The 14,290-nt window shown below is 41.4% G+C and overlaps 1 protein-coding gene across 1 annotated transcript; it reads right to left on the bottom strand.

The window, feature by feature from the left end:
- Positions 1–3,984: 3,984 nt before the first annotated feature.
- On the bottom strand, positions 3,985–5,530 carry LOC140844956 (olfactory receptor 1J4-like). The gene has a single exon (XM_073218128.1). The coding sequence runs from the start codon at positions 5,504–5,506 to the stop codon at positions 4,550–4,552; it is 957 nt and encodes a 318-aa protein (XP_073074229.1). The 5' UTR covers positions 5,507–5,530; the 3' UTR covers positions 3,985–4,549.
- Positions 5,531–14,290: the final 8,760 nt, after the last annotated feature.

A 14,290-nucleotide genomic window follows, 5' to 3' on the forward strand; every position in this document is an offset into this window, starting at 1 on the left:
TTTTGTCTTTCTTTTTGTTGATGTGGTGGATGATGTTGATGGATTTTCGAATGTTGTACTATCCTTGCATCCCTGGGATGAATCCCACTTGGTTATTGCATATGATCCTTTTGATATACTTTTGAATTTGGTTTGCTAATATTTTACTGAGTATTTTTGTGTCTACATTCATCAGGGATATTGGTCTGTAATTTTCTTTTTTGGTGGTGTCTTTGCCTTGTTTTGGTATTAGGGTGATGTTGGCTTCATAGAATGAGTTTGGGAGTATTCCCTCCTCTCCTATTTTTTTTGAAAACTTTAAGGAGAATGGGTACTGTATCTTCTCTGTATGTCTTATAAAATTCCAAGGTAAATCCATCTGGCTTGGGGGTTTTTTTCTTAGGTAGTTTTTTGATTACCGCTTCAGATTCTTTGCTCGTAATTGGTTTGTTTAGATTTTGTGTTTGTTCCTTGGTCAGTCTTGGAAGGTTGTATTTTTCTAGGAAGTTGTCCATTTTCTTCTAGGTTTTCCAGCTTCTTAGCATATAGGTTTTCATAGTATTCTCTAATAATTCTTTGTATTTCTGTTGGGTCCGTCATGATGTTTCCTTTCTCATTTCTGATTCTGTTGATGTGTGTTGATTCTCTTTTTCTCTTAATAAGTCTGGCTAGAGGCTTATCTATTTTGTTTATTTTCTCAAAGAACCAGCTCTTGGTTTCATTGATTTTTTCAAGTGTTTTATTCTTCTCAATTTTATTTATTTCTTCTCTGATCTTTATTATGTCCCTTCTTTTGCTGACTTTAGGCCTCATTTGTTCTTCTTTTTCCAATTTTGATAATTGTGACATTAGATTATTCATTTGGGTTTGTTCTACCTTCTTTAAATATGCCTGGATTGCTATATACTTTCCTCTTAAGACTGCTTTCACTGTGTCCCACAGAAGTTGGGGCTTTGTGTTGTTGTTGTCATTTGTTTCCATATATCGCTGGATGTCCATTTTAATTTGGTTGTTAATCCATTGACTATTTAGAAGCGTGTTGTTAAGCCTCCATGTGTTTGTGAGCCTTTTTGCTTTCTTTGTACAATTCTTTTCTAGTTTTACACCTTTGTGGTCTGAAAAGTTGGTTGGTACAATTTCAATCTTTTTGAATTTACTGAGGCTCTTTTTGTGGCCTAGTATGTGGTCTATTCTGGAGAATGTTCCATGTGCAATTGACAAGAATGTGTATGTGTATCCTGTTGCTTTTGGATGTAGAATTCTATAGATGTCTGCTAAGTCCATCTGTTCTAGTGTGTTGTTCAGTGCCTCCGTGTCCTTACTTATTTTCTGTCTAGTGAATCTGTCCTTTGGAGTGAATGGTGTATTGAAGTCACCTAAAATGAATGCATTGCAGTCTATCTCCTCCTTTAGTTCTCTTAGAATTTGTTTCACTTATGCTGGTGCTGCTGTGGTGGGTGCATATATATTTATTATGGTTATATCCTCTTGTTGGACTGAGCCCTTTATGATTATGTAATGTCCTTCTTTGTGTCTTGTTACTTTGTTTGTTTTGAAGTCTATTTTGTCTGATACTAGTACTGCAACACCTACTTTTTTCTCCATGTTGTTTGCATGAAATATCTTTTTCCATACCTTGATGTTTAGTCTGTGTATGTCTTTGGGTTTGAGGTGAGTCTCTTGTAAGCAGCATATAGATGAGTCTTGTTTTTTTATTCATTCAGTGACTCTATGTCTTTTGATTGGTGCATTCAGTCCATTTACATTTAGGGTGATTATCGATAGGTATGTACTTATTGCCATTTCAGGCTTTAGATTCGTGGTTACCAAAGGTTACTTTACTTTCCTTACTATCTAAGAGTCTAACTTAACTCACTTAGTATGCTGTTACAAACATAATCTAAAGGTTCTTTTCTATTTCTCCTCCTTTTTCTTCCTCCTTCATTCTTTATATATTAGGTATCAAATTCGGTACTTTTGGTCTATCACTTGATTGACTTCGGGAATAGTCAATTTAATTTTGCATTTGCCTTGCAATCAGCTGCTCCACCCTCCCTACCATGGTTTTACTACCTCTGGTGACAGCTATCCAACCCTAGGAACACTTCCATCTATAGCAGTCCCTCCAAAATAGACTGCAGAGATGTTTGTGGGAGGTAAACTCTCTCAGCTTTTGCTTATCTGGAAATTGTTTCATCCCTCCTTCAAATTTAAATGATAATCTCGCTGGATAAAGTAATCTTGGTTCCAGGCCCTTCTGCTTCATGGCATTAAATACATCATGTCACTCCCTTCTGGCCTGTAAGGTTTCTGCTGAGAAGTCTGATGTTAGTCTGATGCGCTTTCCTTTGTATGTGATCTTATTTCTGCCTCTGGTTGCTTTTAACAGTCTGTGCTTATCCTTGATCTTTCCCATTTTAATTAGTATGTGTCTTGGTGTTGTCTTCGTTGGGTCCCTCGTATTGGGAGATCTGTGGTTCTCCTGAGAGACTATCTCCTTCCCCAGATTGGGGAAGTTTTCAGCAACTACCTCCTCCAAGACACTTTCTATCCCTTTCTCTCTCTTCTTTTTCTGGTTTCCCTATAATGTGAATATTGTTCCTCTTGGATTGGTCACACAGTTCACTCAATATTCTTTCATTTTTAGAGATCCTTTTTTCTCTCTGTGCCTCAGCTTCTTTGTATTCCTCTTCTCTAGTTTCTATTTCATTTATTGTCTCCTCCACCATATCCAACCTGCTCTTAATACCATCCATGGTGTTCTTTAATGATTGGATATCCAACCTGAGTTCATTCCTGAGTTCTTGGATGTCTTTCCTAACTCCATTAGAATGTTGATGATTTTTATTTTGAACTCCCTTTCAGGAAGAGTCACAAAGTCCATATCTTTTAAATATTTCTCAGGAGTTGTACTAACAATTTTACTCTGGACAAGGTTCCTTTGGCGTTTCATATTTGTATATGGCGCCCTCTAGTGTCCAGAAGCTCTATTCTGCAGCTGCTCAGCCCCTGAAGCAATGTCGGGGGTCGCAGGGGAGTGGTACTGGTTCCTTGGTGGAGGAAAGAGCTGTTCCCCGCCTCCTGGCTGCTGTGCCTGTCTCCACTGCCTGATTCAGTGGGCTGGTCACACAGGTATGTTTTTGTCCCAGAGCAGCTGGATATGGATCCCTGGTTTCCATAAGCGGCCGGAATCCCAGTCTCCCCAGGAACTCTGCCTGTATTAACTTTCCAACACAGTAGTGATGCGAGTCACATGAAGGCACCATGACATCTAGGTTTGTGCTCCCAGCGCACATCGCCGGAGCTAGCTGTTCAGCAGCCCCAAGCCTTCCACTCCCTCCCTGCTCCGTTTGTCTTCCTCCCACCGGTGAACTGGGGTGGGGGAGGGGCTGGGGTCCTGGGGAGCCACAGCTCTGGTACGTTACCCCGTTCTCTGAGGTCTGCTCTTTTCTCCAGGTGTGTGCAGCCTGGCACCGCCCTCTTTCCTGTTGCTATCTCAGGATTAGTTGTGCCAATTAAATATTCTAATTGTGTCCAGTTTTAGGATGAAGCCTCTGTCTCTCCTCTCACACCGCCATCTTTAATTCCATCTCTGTTAGCATAGTTTTAGTCACTGTTTATGAATTTATTTTTTAATTATTCAGGAAACCAAAGGAGAACATACAAATATAAATATAATAATACTGTCTTTACATTTACCTGTGTAGCAGTGTTTGCCACTGATCTTCATGATGTCATATAGCCCAGAGTTACCTAATAGCATCTTTTCATTTCTGCCTGAAGGACTCCCGAGATGAATACATTGAAGCATATACACACATGTGAAAACTATAAACATTGAGAATGTGTTCGCCATAATTACAGTTTCAGAAGGGGAAACACAAAAGAGCAATTCTCGTTCTATGCTTTATGTAAGGGTCAAGAACACCCACAGTGGTTAATGGTGTCAGAGACCAGGTAATAACAATAATCTAATTAACACATGGTTTAATGTGTCACATATCTGAGATCAAGTCTTAGGGAAGCTGCTTACTTGATCTCTGAGCTTTAGTTTGCTCTGCTGAAAAATTGGAAGATATTAGAATCTTATAAGGGACTTTTTCTTATGATTAAGCGAAATATGCATTTCAATGATTAGTTAATTCCATTAATGACTGACACCACGCAATAGATGAAAGATTTTGATAACTTCCTATGAATTCTTCACATACGAAATAAATGAAGTTTGCTTGTATCAAGAAAATCTGTGTGAGTGTGTGCTTCTGAGAGTACCTTCAGGATGATGACTGCCTTGTGTGTATATAGAGCCTCATTGAGGAAAATGATGGAGATAAAATTTCTTAAATCCCAGGACGTGGACTCAGAGACTCATAAACTTGCTGTGAACATCACAGGAGGACTTGGAATTTCACTGAAGAAATATATACAGGATTTAAAGAGCAGGTAGGGAATAACAGTCAGATGAAGAAAGAGAGAAGAGGACACAGAATGAGACTGAGAGAAGGTTGATATCAGTGACGAGATGTCCAACATTTAAGAAGACCTATTTTACAAGCCCCATGTGTGCCCATTACAGTGGGACTGATTTCATCCTTGGGGTGTCCTTGGTTCTGAAAATTTTCTGAAGAGCACATTTCATATTGTTATTCCTCAGGCTGTAGATGAAGGGGTTCAGCATGGGGGTGACCATCATATACAACACTGAGGCAATGACGTCCTTCTCTTTGAACTTGCTAGAGGAGGAGAAAAAGTAAACACCTGCAATCGTCCCATAGTATAAAAAAACAACAAAGAGGTGGGAGCCACATGTAGACAAGGCTTTAGAGATTCTTTTGAGGGAGGGGACCTTCAGGATGATGACTGCCATGCGGGTATAAGAGCCCAGGATCCCACTCACCGAAACGAGGAAAACCAGTCCACCTTCAGCAAAGAGAAGCTGTTTGTTGAGGGAGGTGTCTGAGCAGGAGGACTTGAGCACAGCAGCAAGATCACAAAAGAAGTGGGGAATGGTCGTCCCTGCACAGAAGGGCAGCTGGTTCGCAAGGAGGGTGTGCAGGAGAGCCTGGGCACAGGAGGAGAGCCAGCACCCAACCACAAGGAGGATACACACCTCGTCCCTCATGATGCTGGTGTAGTGGAGAGGGTGACAGATGGCCACATACCTGTCATATGCCATCACTGTGAGGAGAAAGCTGTCAAGGGAACCAAACAATACAATGAAATACACCTGTGAAATGCACCCAGAATAGGTGATAGACCGGCGTTCAGTCTGCATGTTCATCAGCATCTTTGGGACAGTGATGGATGAAAGGGAGACGTCAGAGAGGGCCAGGTGGCTGAGGAAGAAGTACATGGGGGTGTGGAGGCGCGAGTCCAGCCTGACGAGCAGGATGATGAGCAGGTTCCCCAGCACCGTGGTCAGGTACATGCCCAGAAACAGGGCAAAGAACATGCCCTGCTGCTCCGGGGGGACGGGGAGCCCCAGGAGGAGGAACTCGGACACGCTGCTCTGGTTCCCAGGCCTCATGCTGGGTTGTTACCTGCTGGGGATAAGGAAGGGAGAGGAACATGAGAAACAAAGATGCAGATACATTCAACCCTGTAATTTTATGAGAAAACAATGACTTTCTAAATATGTTCTAGTTATTTCTAACTATATTATGAGTCACACCTGTGTCTGCACTCTATCCAAGATGGGCTCCAGAAAAGCATTGCACCCCAAAACAGCCAATAAGACCTCATTAGACAGGTTATTCACTGTGCCATTCACCACTATTTATTTATTTTTTAGTTTGTTGAGGTATCTGTATAATTTTTAATTGAAATACAGTTCATATTAAATATTATATTGGTTTGTGATGTACAGCTTAATAATTTCACAATTATGTGATCATCAAATGCTCACCATACCACATGTAGTTGCATTCTGTCAGCATAGAAGGGAATTACAGTAGTATTATTGGTTAATTTCCCTTGCTGTACTTCCATCCACAGGACTCATTTAATTTATAACTTGAAATTTGTACATCTTTACTTATTTCACCCATTTTCCCCATCTGCCACCTCCCTAACCTATGACAACCAGCAATATGTTCTTTATGTTTATACATCTATTTATGCCATTTATTTCATTTGTTAGTTTGTTTTGTCTTTCAGATTCCACATGAGTAAAATAATACAGAAATTGTGTTTCTCCGTCTGCCTTATTTCACTTAGCATAACACATTCCATCCATCCATGTTGTGAGAAATAGCAAGATTCATTCTTTTTTATGGCTGAATAATATTTCATTGTAGATATACCATCTCTTCTTTATCCATTCACGTAATGCTGGACACTTAAGTTGCTACCACATCTTGGAGATTTTAAATCATGCAGTAAACAAAGGGGTACATATATTTTTAATTAGAGATTTTGGTTTCTTCAAGGCAAATTCCCAGAAGTACAGTTGCTGGGTCTTACTCAACTGTTATTTACTGATTATTGAGTCTGATTCAACCCTCTACGATGGACTGACAATGCACAGTGAACAAGAAAATCAAGGTGACCTAACTTCTGTGAGTATATTTTTACAAGTATACTCAGATAATTTATGACACCAAGACAGAGAAAACCATAGTAGTTCACCACAGGAGAAATAATAGGTAAGTCCTAGCAAACTAGTGTCATTTGTTTGTGCCTTAAAGGCTCCAGAGGAGAGGTGGTTTTGGGGGACTGTCACATTCCTCCTGCAACCTGACTAATCCTTTGGCCCATAACTGTAAACTCGTTGGCACTCTAGGAATGGGTGGTCATTTAGAGACCCTTGATGCCAGAATAACACCCTGTCTGAAATAGCCAACAAAGTATGTTCTGCAACAATGACAAACATTTTGGGGATAAAACTATATTGTAGGCACTATGCTCAGGGCTTTACATACATTTCCTGATGAAATCCAACATCAGACTTACATTACCACCTAAACCTTCAGTGCTACACAAAGAATTAGTATTCTTTCTCACTTACTGGAAAACTGAAATATAAATTCCACAGATAAAAACAGTATCTGTCACTGATGAAACACACACTTGCACACACACACACACACACACATACATATATATAGATGGGAATATTTGTATGTGTATATGTATATAACTATGAGATATATACACATACATCAGATATATATGTATATATCCCCATATTTATATAGATTTAGTTGTAGTTATATATATGGATTATTCCACATATATACAATAATAGCTCTGTATATAAAATAGCAATTTTCTGTCTAAATGATCAAATATTGGTACTCTGTTGTAGTTCAATATAAATTTATTGTGATATCAGAACTCAGTCCTTAACATGGGACTCCCCCACTTCTCTAGTTCTGAGCACCTACACCCTGTGTTATCTTAGGAATACAAGGAACCTGACGCCCAGAATCTGCTTAACGCTTTGTCTAGGAAACTCCTTCATTCATATCTGTATATTTTCCAATTGAAAAAAGGCGCTCACATGCATGAACTTGTATGCTAGCCAGAGATGTCTATGAGGGCCTGTAAGCTTCCTTTCTATATACATGTAACCTGAGGCCACAGGGATCAGTGACCTTCCCAAGGTCTCACTGCCACTTGGTGCGGCTTCTGCCCTCAAACTTCCCCCAGCATGGTGCCTAACTATCTTTGCCTTGGATGGTAAGTGCACATGAAGGGTTAGGAAACTCTGAGGGTTCAGTCACACTCAGGTATATGACAGTGACGGCAGGTCCTTTTCAGAAAAGAGTTCTGGGGCATTGGTTATCTCAGCTGGTGGGCCCCACAGGAAGGGTGCATAGGAAATACTGGAGATGGTAGTTGCAAGTCAGAAGCCCAAACCATACAATATCAGACACACACACACACACACACACACACACACACACACACACACACATTACTGAGTTGAGGATTCCATTCACCTGTGTCTGATTCCCATTCTAAGGAAAGGAATGCCAGCCAGTATGTGCCTCATTCCTAAACACTCACATGCATACAAGTCATAAATTACAGACAAGCTAAAACATGCACACAAATATGCTCACAATGCACCACTGACACTTGAGCACCACACATCTACTAAAACATACAACCCACACACCACATATACATAACTCATTACCGTATACATGTCACCAAAAATGTACAATGCTGATTGCAATAAACTGGGTCCAACAACACACATGCATACCCATCACACACTCACTACAACAAGCATCACACATTAAATGGCTGATAAGTTGGGGTGCATGTGCTAAAACAGAACCCGGATTGGATCTACATCAGAAAAAGGATCAAGCTATAGTCAGATACATAACATACACACACACACACAGGCTACTGTCCAAACATACACAATAATGCATGCACACACCTACACTCATGAACACAGATATTCATATGCTAACCCTCAAGCACAAAGGCAGATCCATTGCCAAGTGCACATGTCCAGCATTCTGACCTGTTCCACTCGTCTTTGCATTTAGACACCTCTTCCAGACGGTAGCCCAAATCCTCAGCATCTCTTCACAGGAAAGAAGGAGCCATTGTGGGTTAATTGGCCAATCTCTTACCAGCAGTTTGGGAGAGCGTGTCCAGGGAGAGCTGAAGCCACAGGGAACAGTGTCCCTAAGAGCAGGGATGTTTTCGACCCTTACTTCCAGGGCACGATTCCAAGCTCAAACTTTTCTTGGCTAGGTTCCTGCGGAAACTCAGATATTTAAATTTAACTTTTAAATAATTTCGTACTTAGAAAAGTGGTAAAGATGATAATATGAATTCCTACACCACCTTCACTGACACACCATGAAGGGAAATATTTTACTAATTTTTATTATGTGTGTATGGCAGGGGGTTTGGTTTGGAGATTCAGGTGGTAGTTCTTTGATAAGAATACCACAGTGAATATTATCAAAAGGCACTTTTGGTTCAGTCGTCAGCAGCTCTCCAGACTTCACACAGGAAGAGAATTTAAGAAAAACCTGTTTCCTAATACATAGAACTCCTGGGGAGAGTTGAGTGGGTACAAGAGGTCCAAGTGGGTTTGGTCAAACAGAAGGAGTGGTTTGGGGACTCTGAGGTGATTAAGGGAGGCCTGGGGGAACGTTTCTCCTGGAGAAACACATCATGTACTGTGGTATCTGAGCAACTTTGCCTGTGTTCCTTATCTACATGTAGCAAAAAGCACCCCAAGGGAACAAATGCCCCTTGACCGGCCAGCAGAACACCTGAGGCCAGGGGTCATCAGCAACCATAGCTGCCACAGAGCACTGCCTCTCACTCCGGGCTTTCAGGGTGGTGGCTGCTTGGATGACATATATGGATATTATTTTGCACATTTCCTGATTGGCATCAATGATTTCATTTTATTGTGTAATGCGGTGGCCTCCGTGGAGGCAAATGGAATGGTTGAATTATATGAGGAGTTGCTGGTGAGCATAAGGTTGGTGAGCTTTCAGAAGTACCATGCATTCCTGGTCACTATGAGCATTGTCTAGAACTCAAAAAGGAATGAGGAGTGTTTTCTGGGGCCTGGTATTGTACCTTGGGCAGTGGCATGAATGATGGGGTGGGTACAATGCAGGTGTAGACATCTGCCAAGGTCAAGGTATTCCTAAATGGCATCAATGTTAGTTTGGCATCAAGGAGCTGAGGAATTCTTCCCATGACACTGTGGAATCCCCATGGGATGTCACCCCAGTTATTAGAGAGCCAGTGATGTGTCTCCTCACATGGTAGCTCAGGATGGTTACCATGAGAGCCAGGGCAGAAGAGAGGGAATGCTCTCTGTGTGCAGTCCAAGACTGATGGGCAGATTCTCCTCTACCACATGATGTTCATAGACTTATTGAGCCAAATGAAAGGAATGGATTATAGATTATGATCACTGTAAGTTTTGGACTGGTGTCTATAAGTATATGTTTATATGAACCACTTTAGGCACAAGATTGAGCCTTAGTAGTCTGAATCATTGTGTGGACAAGGCATATGTAATATTAGTTTGTATCTCTGATATATGAGAGGCAAGGACCTCTCAGAATTTTGCACCCAAAAAATCAACCCGGAGTGAGAAATCATTGTGACCATTGGTAAGACCACAAGGCTACACCATTGGCAATGGCCAACAGCTAAAGATCTATAATGGAGCCAATTGCTGCCTATGGCATCCTTGGCTGAAAAGATGTTTGCATGAGCTTTGACCAATTTTACTGATGCTTGAGGACATCCAAGTTGAAGGATGAATATGAGCACCCCTCCATCAGCCTCTAACAGTCTGTTGGAAGCACTCTGTTCAGAAAACATATAAACTCGCTTTGCAATTCATTTAGTTGAACCCAAAGGCTCCCCAGGAATCTCAGAGATCAAGGAGAGGAGTGGACTCTGTGGCACTGTCACACCAGAAGTGATTTTTGTACAGGGAGGCAGCCTCCTGCAAGGGAGATGTCCCAGAGGCTCAGGTTTGCTCCATCCTGTAGTTGCCATCTCCATCTTGCAGGGTGCATGTCACGTCTGTGTTGAGCTTGAAGGGTGCTTCATCCATGAGCAGAACACAGTGGGTATATGTGTGCAGAGCATCTCATGTTCAGATATTTTGTGAATCTCTGTTTCAATGAGATTCCATTTTGCAACCAGCAATGATTGCTTTAATGGTGTGCAGCACGGGGCCTTAGGAGACAATGTTCTAAATGAAAATCCCACTGGCAACTTTTAGCCATTGTGGGTGTCTTTAAACATGAAAGAACAAACTAGGTCATGTCCTGAGCTTTAGTTGTAAAGGGGTCTCCAGGAAGCACTAAGGGAAGTGTCTGTATCATGACCATCTTTCATAACTGCAGTGCCTTCTAGGTAATGGACCCCATTCCAAGTGGGCTTATTACTGGTGATTATATGTAAATAGATCTGAGTAGTATTTCCAAATGGGAAATATGCTGCCTGCAGAATCCAATGAGCTCTAGCAGGTGTTAACCTGCTTGAGAGCTGACAAAGTTGGGAGTAGTCTTTAAACTCTATCAGATATGCAGTGTCCCTCAGTGGATCAGGTGGTGCTTAAGAATTTAACTGGAGTGGCAGGTCCTCGATCTTTTGCTGAAGAATATGCAATCCCCATTAGGAAATGCTGTAGCAAGTGTTTGGGTAGCTTTTGTGTATCTAGTCAATCTCTTGCTAAGGGGAAATCACATAATTGGGAAGCCGACTCCAGAGTCACCAATAGCAGGTCTTTCGAGAGGGTCCTGCAGTGGGTAACACTAGCTCTGGATACTGTGAAAGAGGGGTTTGAGTAGGTAGTAGGCTCTGTGACTTTCATTAGTGATGACCCTGGTGTCAGGTGCTTCTCAGAGCAGCCAATAATTGTAGGTCATCAAGTGACTGTCTAATGGTAGTCTCTTAAATAATTAAAGGAAGCAGTGAAGCCTTAGCATTAACTGGTGTTGAGTGGTTAAAAAAGAATGTAGCATAAGAAGTGAATCTGAAACCTCCTCCAAAAACACAATGTAACATGAAAATAGAGGAAATACAACTAATCCTGAAAGAGCAACTAGGAAGAAGACTGCAGTAGATGGCCTATGTCTGGGTAAAAGAGAAGACCTCAGAGAAGTGGATAAAGTCGCAAATCCATGATCCGGTGGGACCCAAGCCCTCCCTCCACCCCAGCTCACCAGTGGGAGGAAGAGAAATGGAGTGGGAGGGAGTAGAAGCCCAGCACTGCTAAATATCTATGCCTGCTGTTGTTAAACACCTGGACACCTTCTCTGGGAGCACAAACCCACATTACATGGTGCTCTTGAGATTAGAGTGGTTGGAAAGCAAAGATAGGCAGAATACGCAGAGACTGAGATTCCAGCCGCTGTGGACAACAGGCATCCACATCTGCCACTCCAGGACAATAGAAAGGCAGGCACAATGAAAGACTTCCCAATAGTGAGAAGGCTGATAAAGGAGCAAGGATTTCACAGAGCATGCTGTCTAAGAGAGAGGACAGGTGAACAAAATCATCCCGGCACACTAAGCCCAGCATGTTGGGAACATTCAGGAGCATCACATACTCCATCCCCCTGGCTGGCAACACAGCACTGAGGCCCCCCCACTGCAGTACTCAGCCTGCTGCTTCTTCCTCCTGGCCGGCAGCAGTTGGCAAACCTGCTCCCCCGGCCATCATGACAGGCTAGCTGGAGGGCGTCCCTGCCTTTGGCAGCTACAAGTGAATAATGCAGAGGCTGCTCCCTGCACGGTGAGCACATTGGCCTCTCAGTGGAGGCAAGCACTGCAGCTGGTCAACAGGAAAAGCTCGTTCCTCCAGGCAGGCACTGGTGCCGCATGCTTGTGACCACCGCCATTGCTCCAGGGGCTGGGGAGCTCCAGATTGTAGATCTTCTGGGCACTAGGGCATGCTGTGTACACAAAATTATTATTCCATACTAGTCATTAGAAAGATGAAATGACAAAAGAACTTGGTACAAACCAAAATCCTTCAAACACCAGAAAGAGGGTTAAGTGATACTGAAAACTCCAATCTTCTTGATAAAGACTTCAAAATAAAAATCATAAACATGCTCACAGAGCTACAGGAAAATATACAAGCCCTCAGGGAGGACTTCAAGGAAGGGATGAAAACTTGGAAAATAAAGTAACTGAAATGAAATATGCAATAGAGGGATTTAAAAGTAGATTAGATGAGGTAGAGGAGATAGTAAATGAAATAGAAATTATAGAACAGGAATACAAAGAAGTTATGGCACAGAGAGAAAAACACATCTCTAGGAATGAAAGAATATTAAGAGAAATATGTGACCAACCCAAATGGAACAATATTCACATTTTACGCATACCAGAAGAAGAAGATAAAGACAAATGGATAGAAAGTCTCTTTGAGGAAATAATTGCTGAAAACTTCCCCAGCTAGGGAAGGAAAAGTCTCTCAGGCCATGGAAATACACAGATCTGCCAACAGAAGGGACCCAAGGAAGACAACACCAAGACATATGATAATTAAAATGGTAACGATCAAGGAGAAACATATAGTATCGAAAGCAGCTAGAGAGATTAAAAATATCATATACAAAGGAAAGCCCATCAGGCTATCATCAGACTTCTCAGCGGAAACCTCATAGTCCAGAAGGAAGTGGCATGGTATATTTAATGCAGTGAAACAGAAGGGCCTCAAAACAAGAATGCTCTACTTGGCAAGATTGTCATTGAAATTTAAAGCAGGGATTAAACAATTTCCAGATAAGTAGAAGTTGAGGGAATTTACCTCCTACAAACTGTCTCTACAGTGTATTTTGGAGGAACTGCTAAAGGTAGAAGTGTTCCTAAGGCTAAGTAGCTGTAACCAGAGAAAATAAAACCACAGTAAAGGAAGTAGACCAATTAATTACTAAGCAAATGCAAAATTAAATCGTCTACCCACAAAGTCAGTCAAGGAATAGACAGAGTATAGAATATAATACCTAATATATAAAGAGTGGGGGAGGAAGAAAAAGAAGGGAAGAAAAAAGGAGAACCTTTATATAGTGTTTGAATAGCATAATAAGCAAGTTAAGTTAGACTGTTAGACAGTAACGGGCTCCCCTTGAACCTTTCATAACCATGAATATAAAGCCTACAATGGCAATACGTACATATCTATCGATAATCACCCTAAATATGAATGGACTGAATGCACCAGTCAAAAGACATAGAGTTACAGAATGGATGAAAACACAAGACCCATCTATTTGCTGCCTACAAGAGACTCACTTGGAACCCAAAGACATACACAGACTAAAAGTGATGGGGTGGAAAAAGGTATTTCATGCAAATAATAGGGAGAAAAAAACAGATGTTGTAGTATTTGTATCAGACAAAATAGACTTCAATACAAAGAAAATAACAGGACACAAAGAAGGACAATACACAATGATAGAGGAATCAGTTCAAGAGGAGTTATAACCATAATAAATATCTATGCCCTAGCATAAGACCACCTAGTTTTGTGAAACAAATACTAACAGAATTAAAAGTGGAAATAGAAGGCAATGCATTCATTTTAGAAGACTTCAACACATCACTCACTCCAAAGGACAGATAATAAGTAAAGAGACAGAAGCACTGAACAACACATTAGAACAAATGGACCTAACAAACATGTACAGAACACTCCACCCAAAAGCAGCAAGATGTACATTCTTCTCAAGTGCACCCAGAACATTTTCCAGAATAGATCACATACTAGAAAACAAAAACAGCCTGAGGTAATTCAGAAGGATTGAAATTGTGCGAACCAGCTTCTCAGACCACAAAGGTATGAAAC

This window comes from Manis javanica, chromosome 2, assembly GCF_040802235.1.
Source record: "Manis javanica isolate MJ-LG chromosome 2, MJ_LKY, whole genome shotgun sequence".
NCBI lineage: Eukaryota > Metazoa > Chordata > Mammalia > Pholidota > Manidae > Manis > Manis javanica.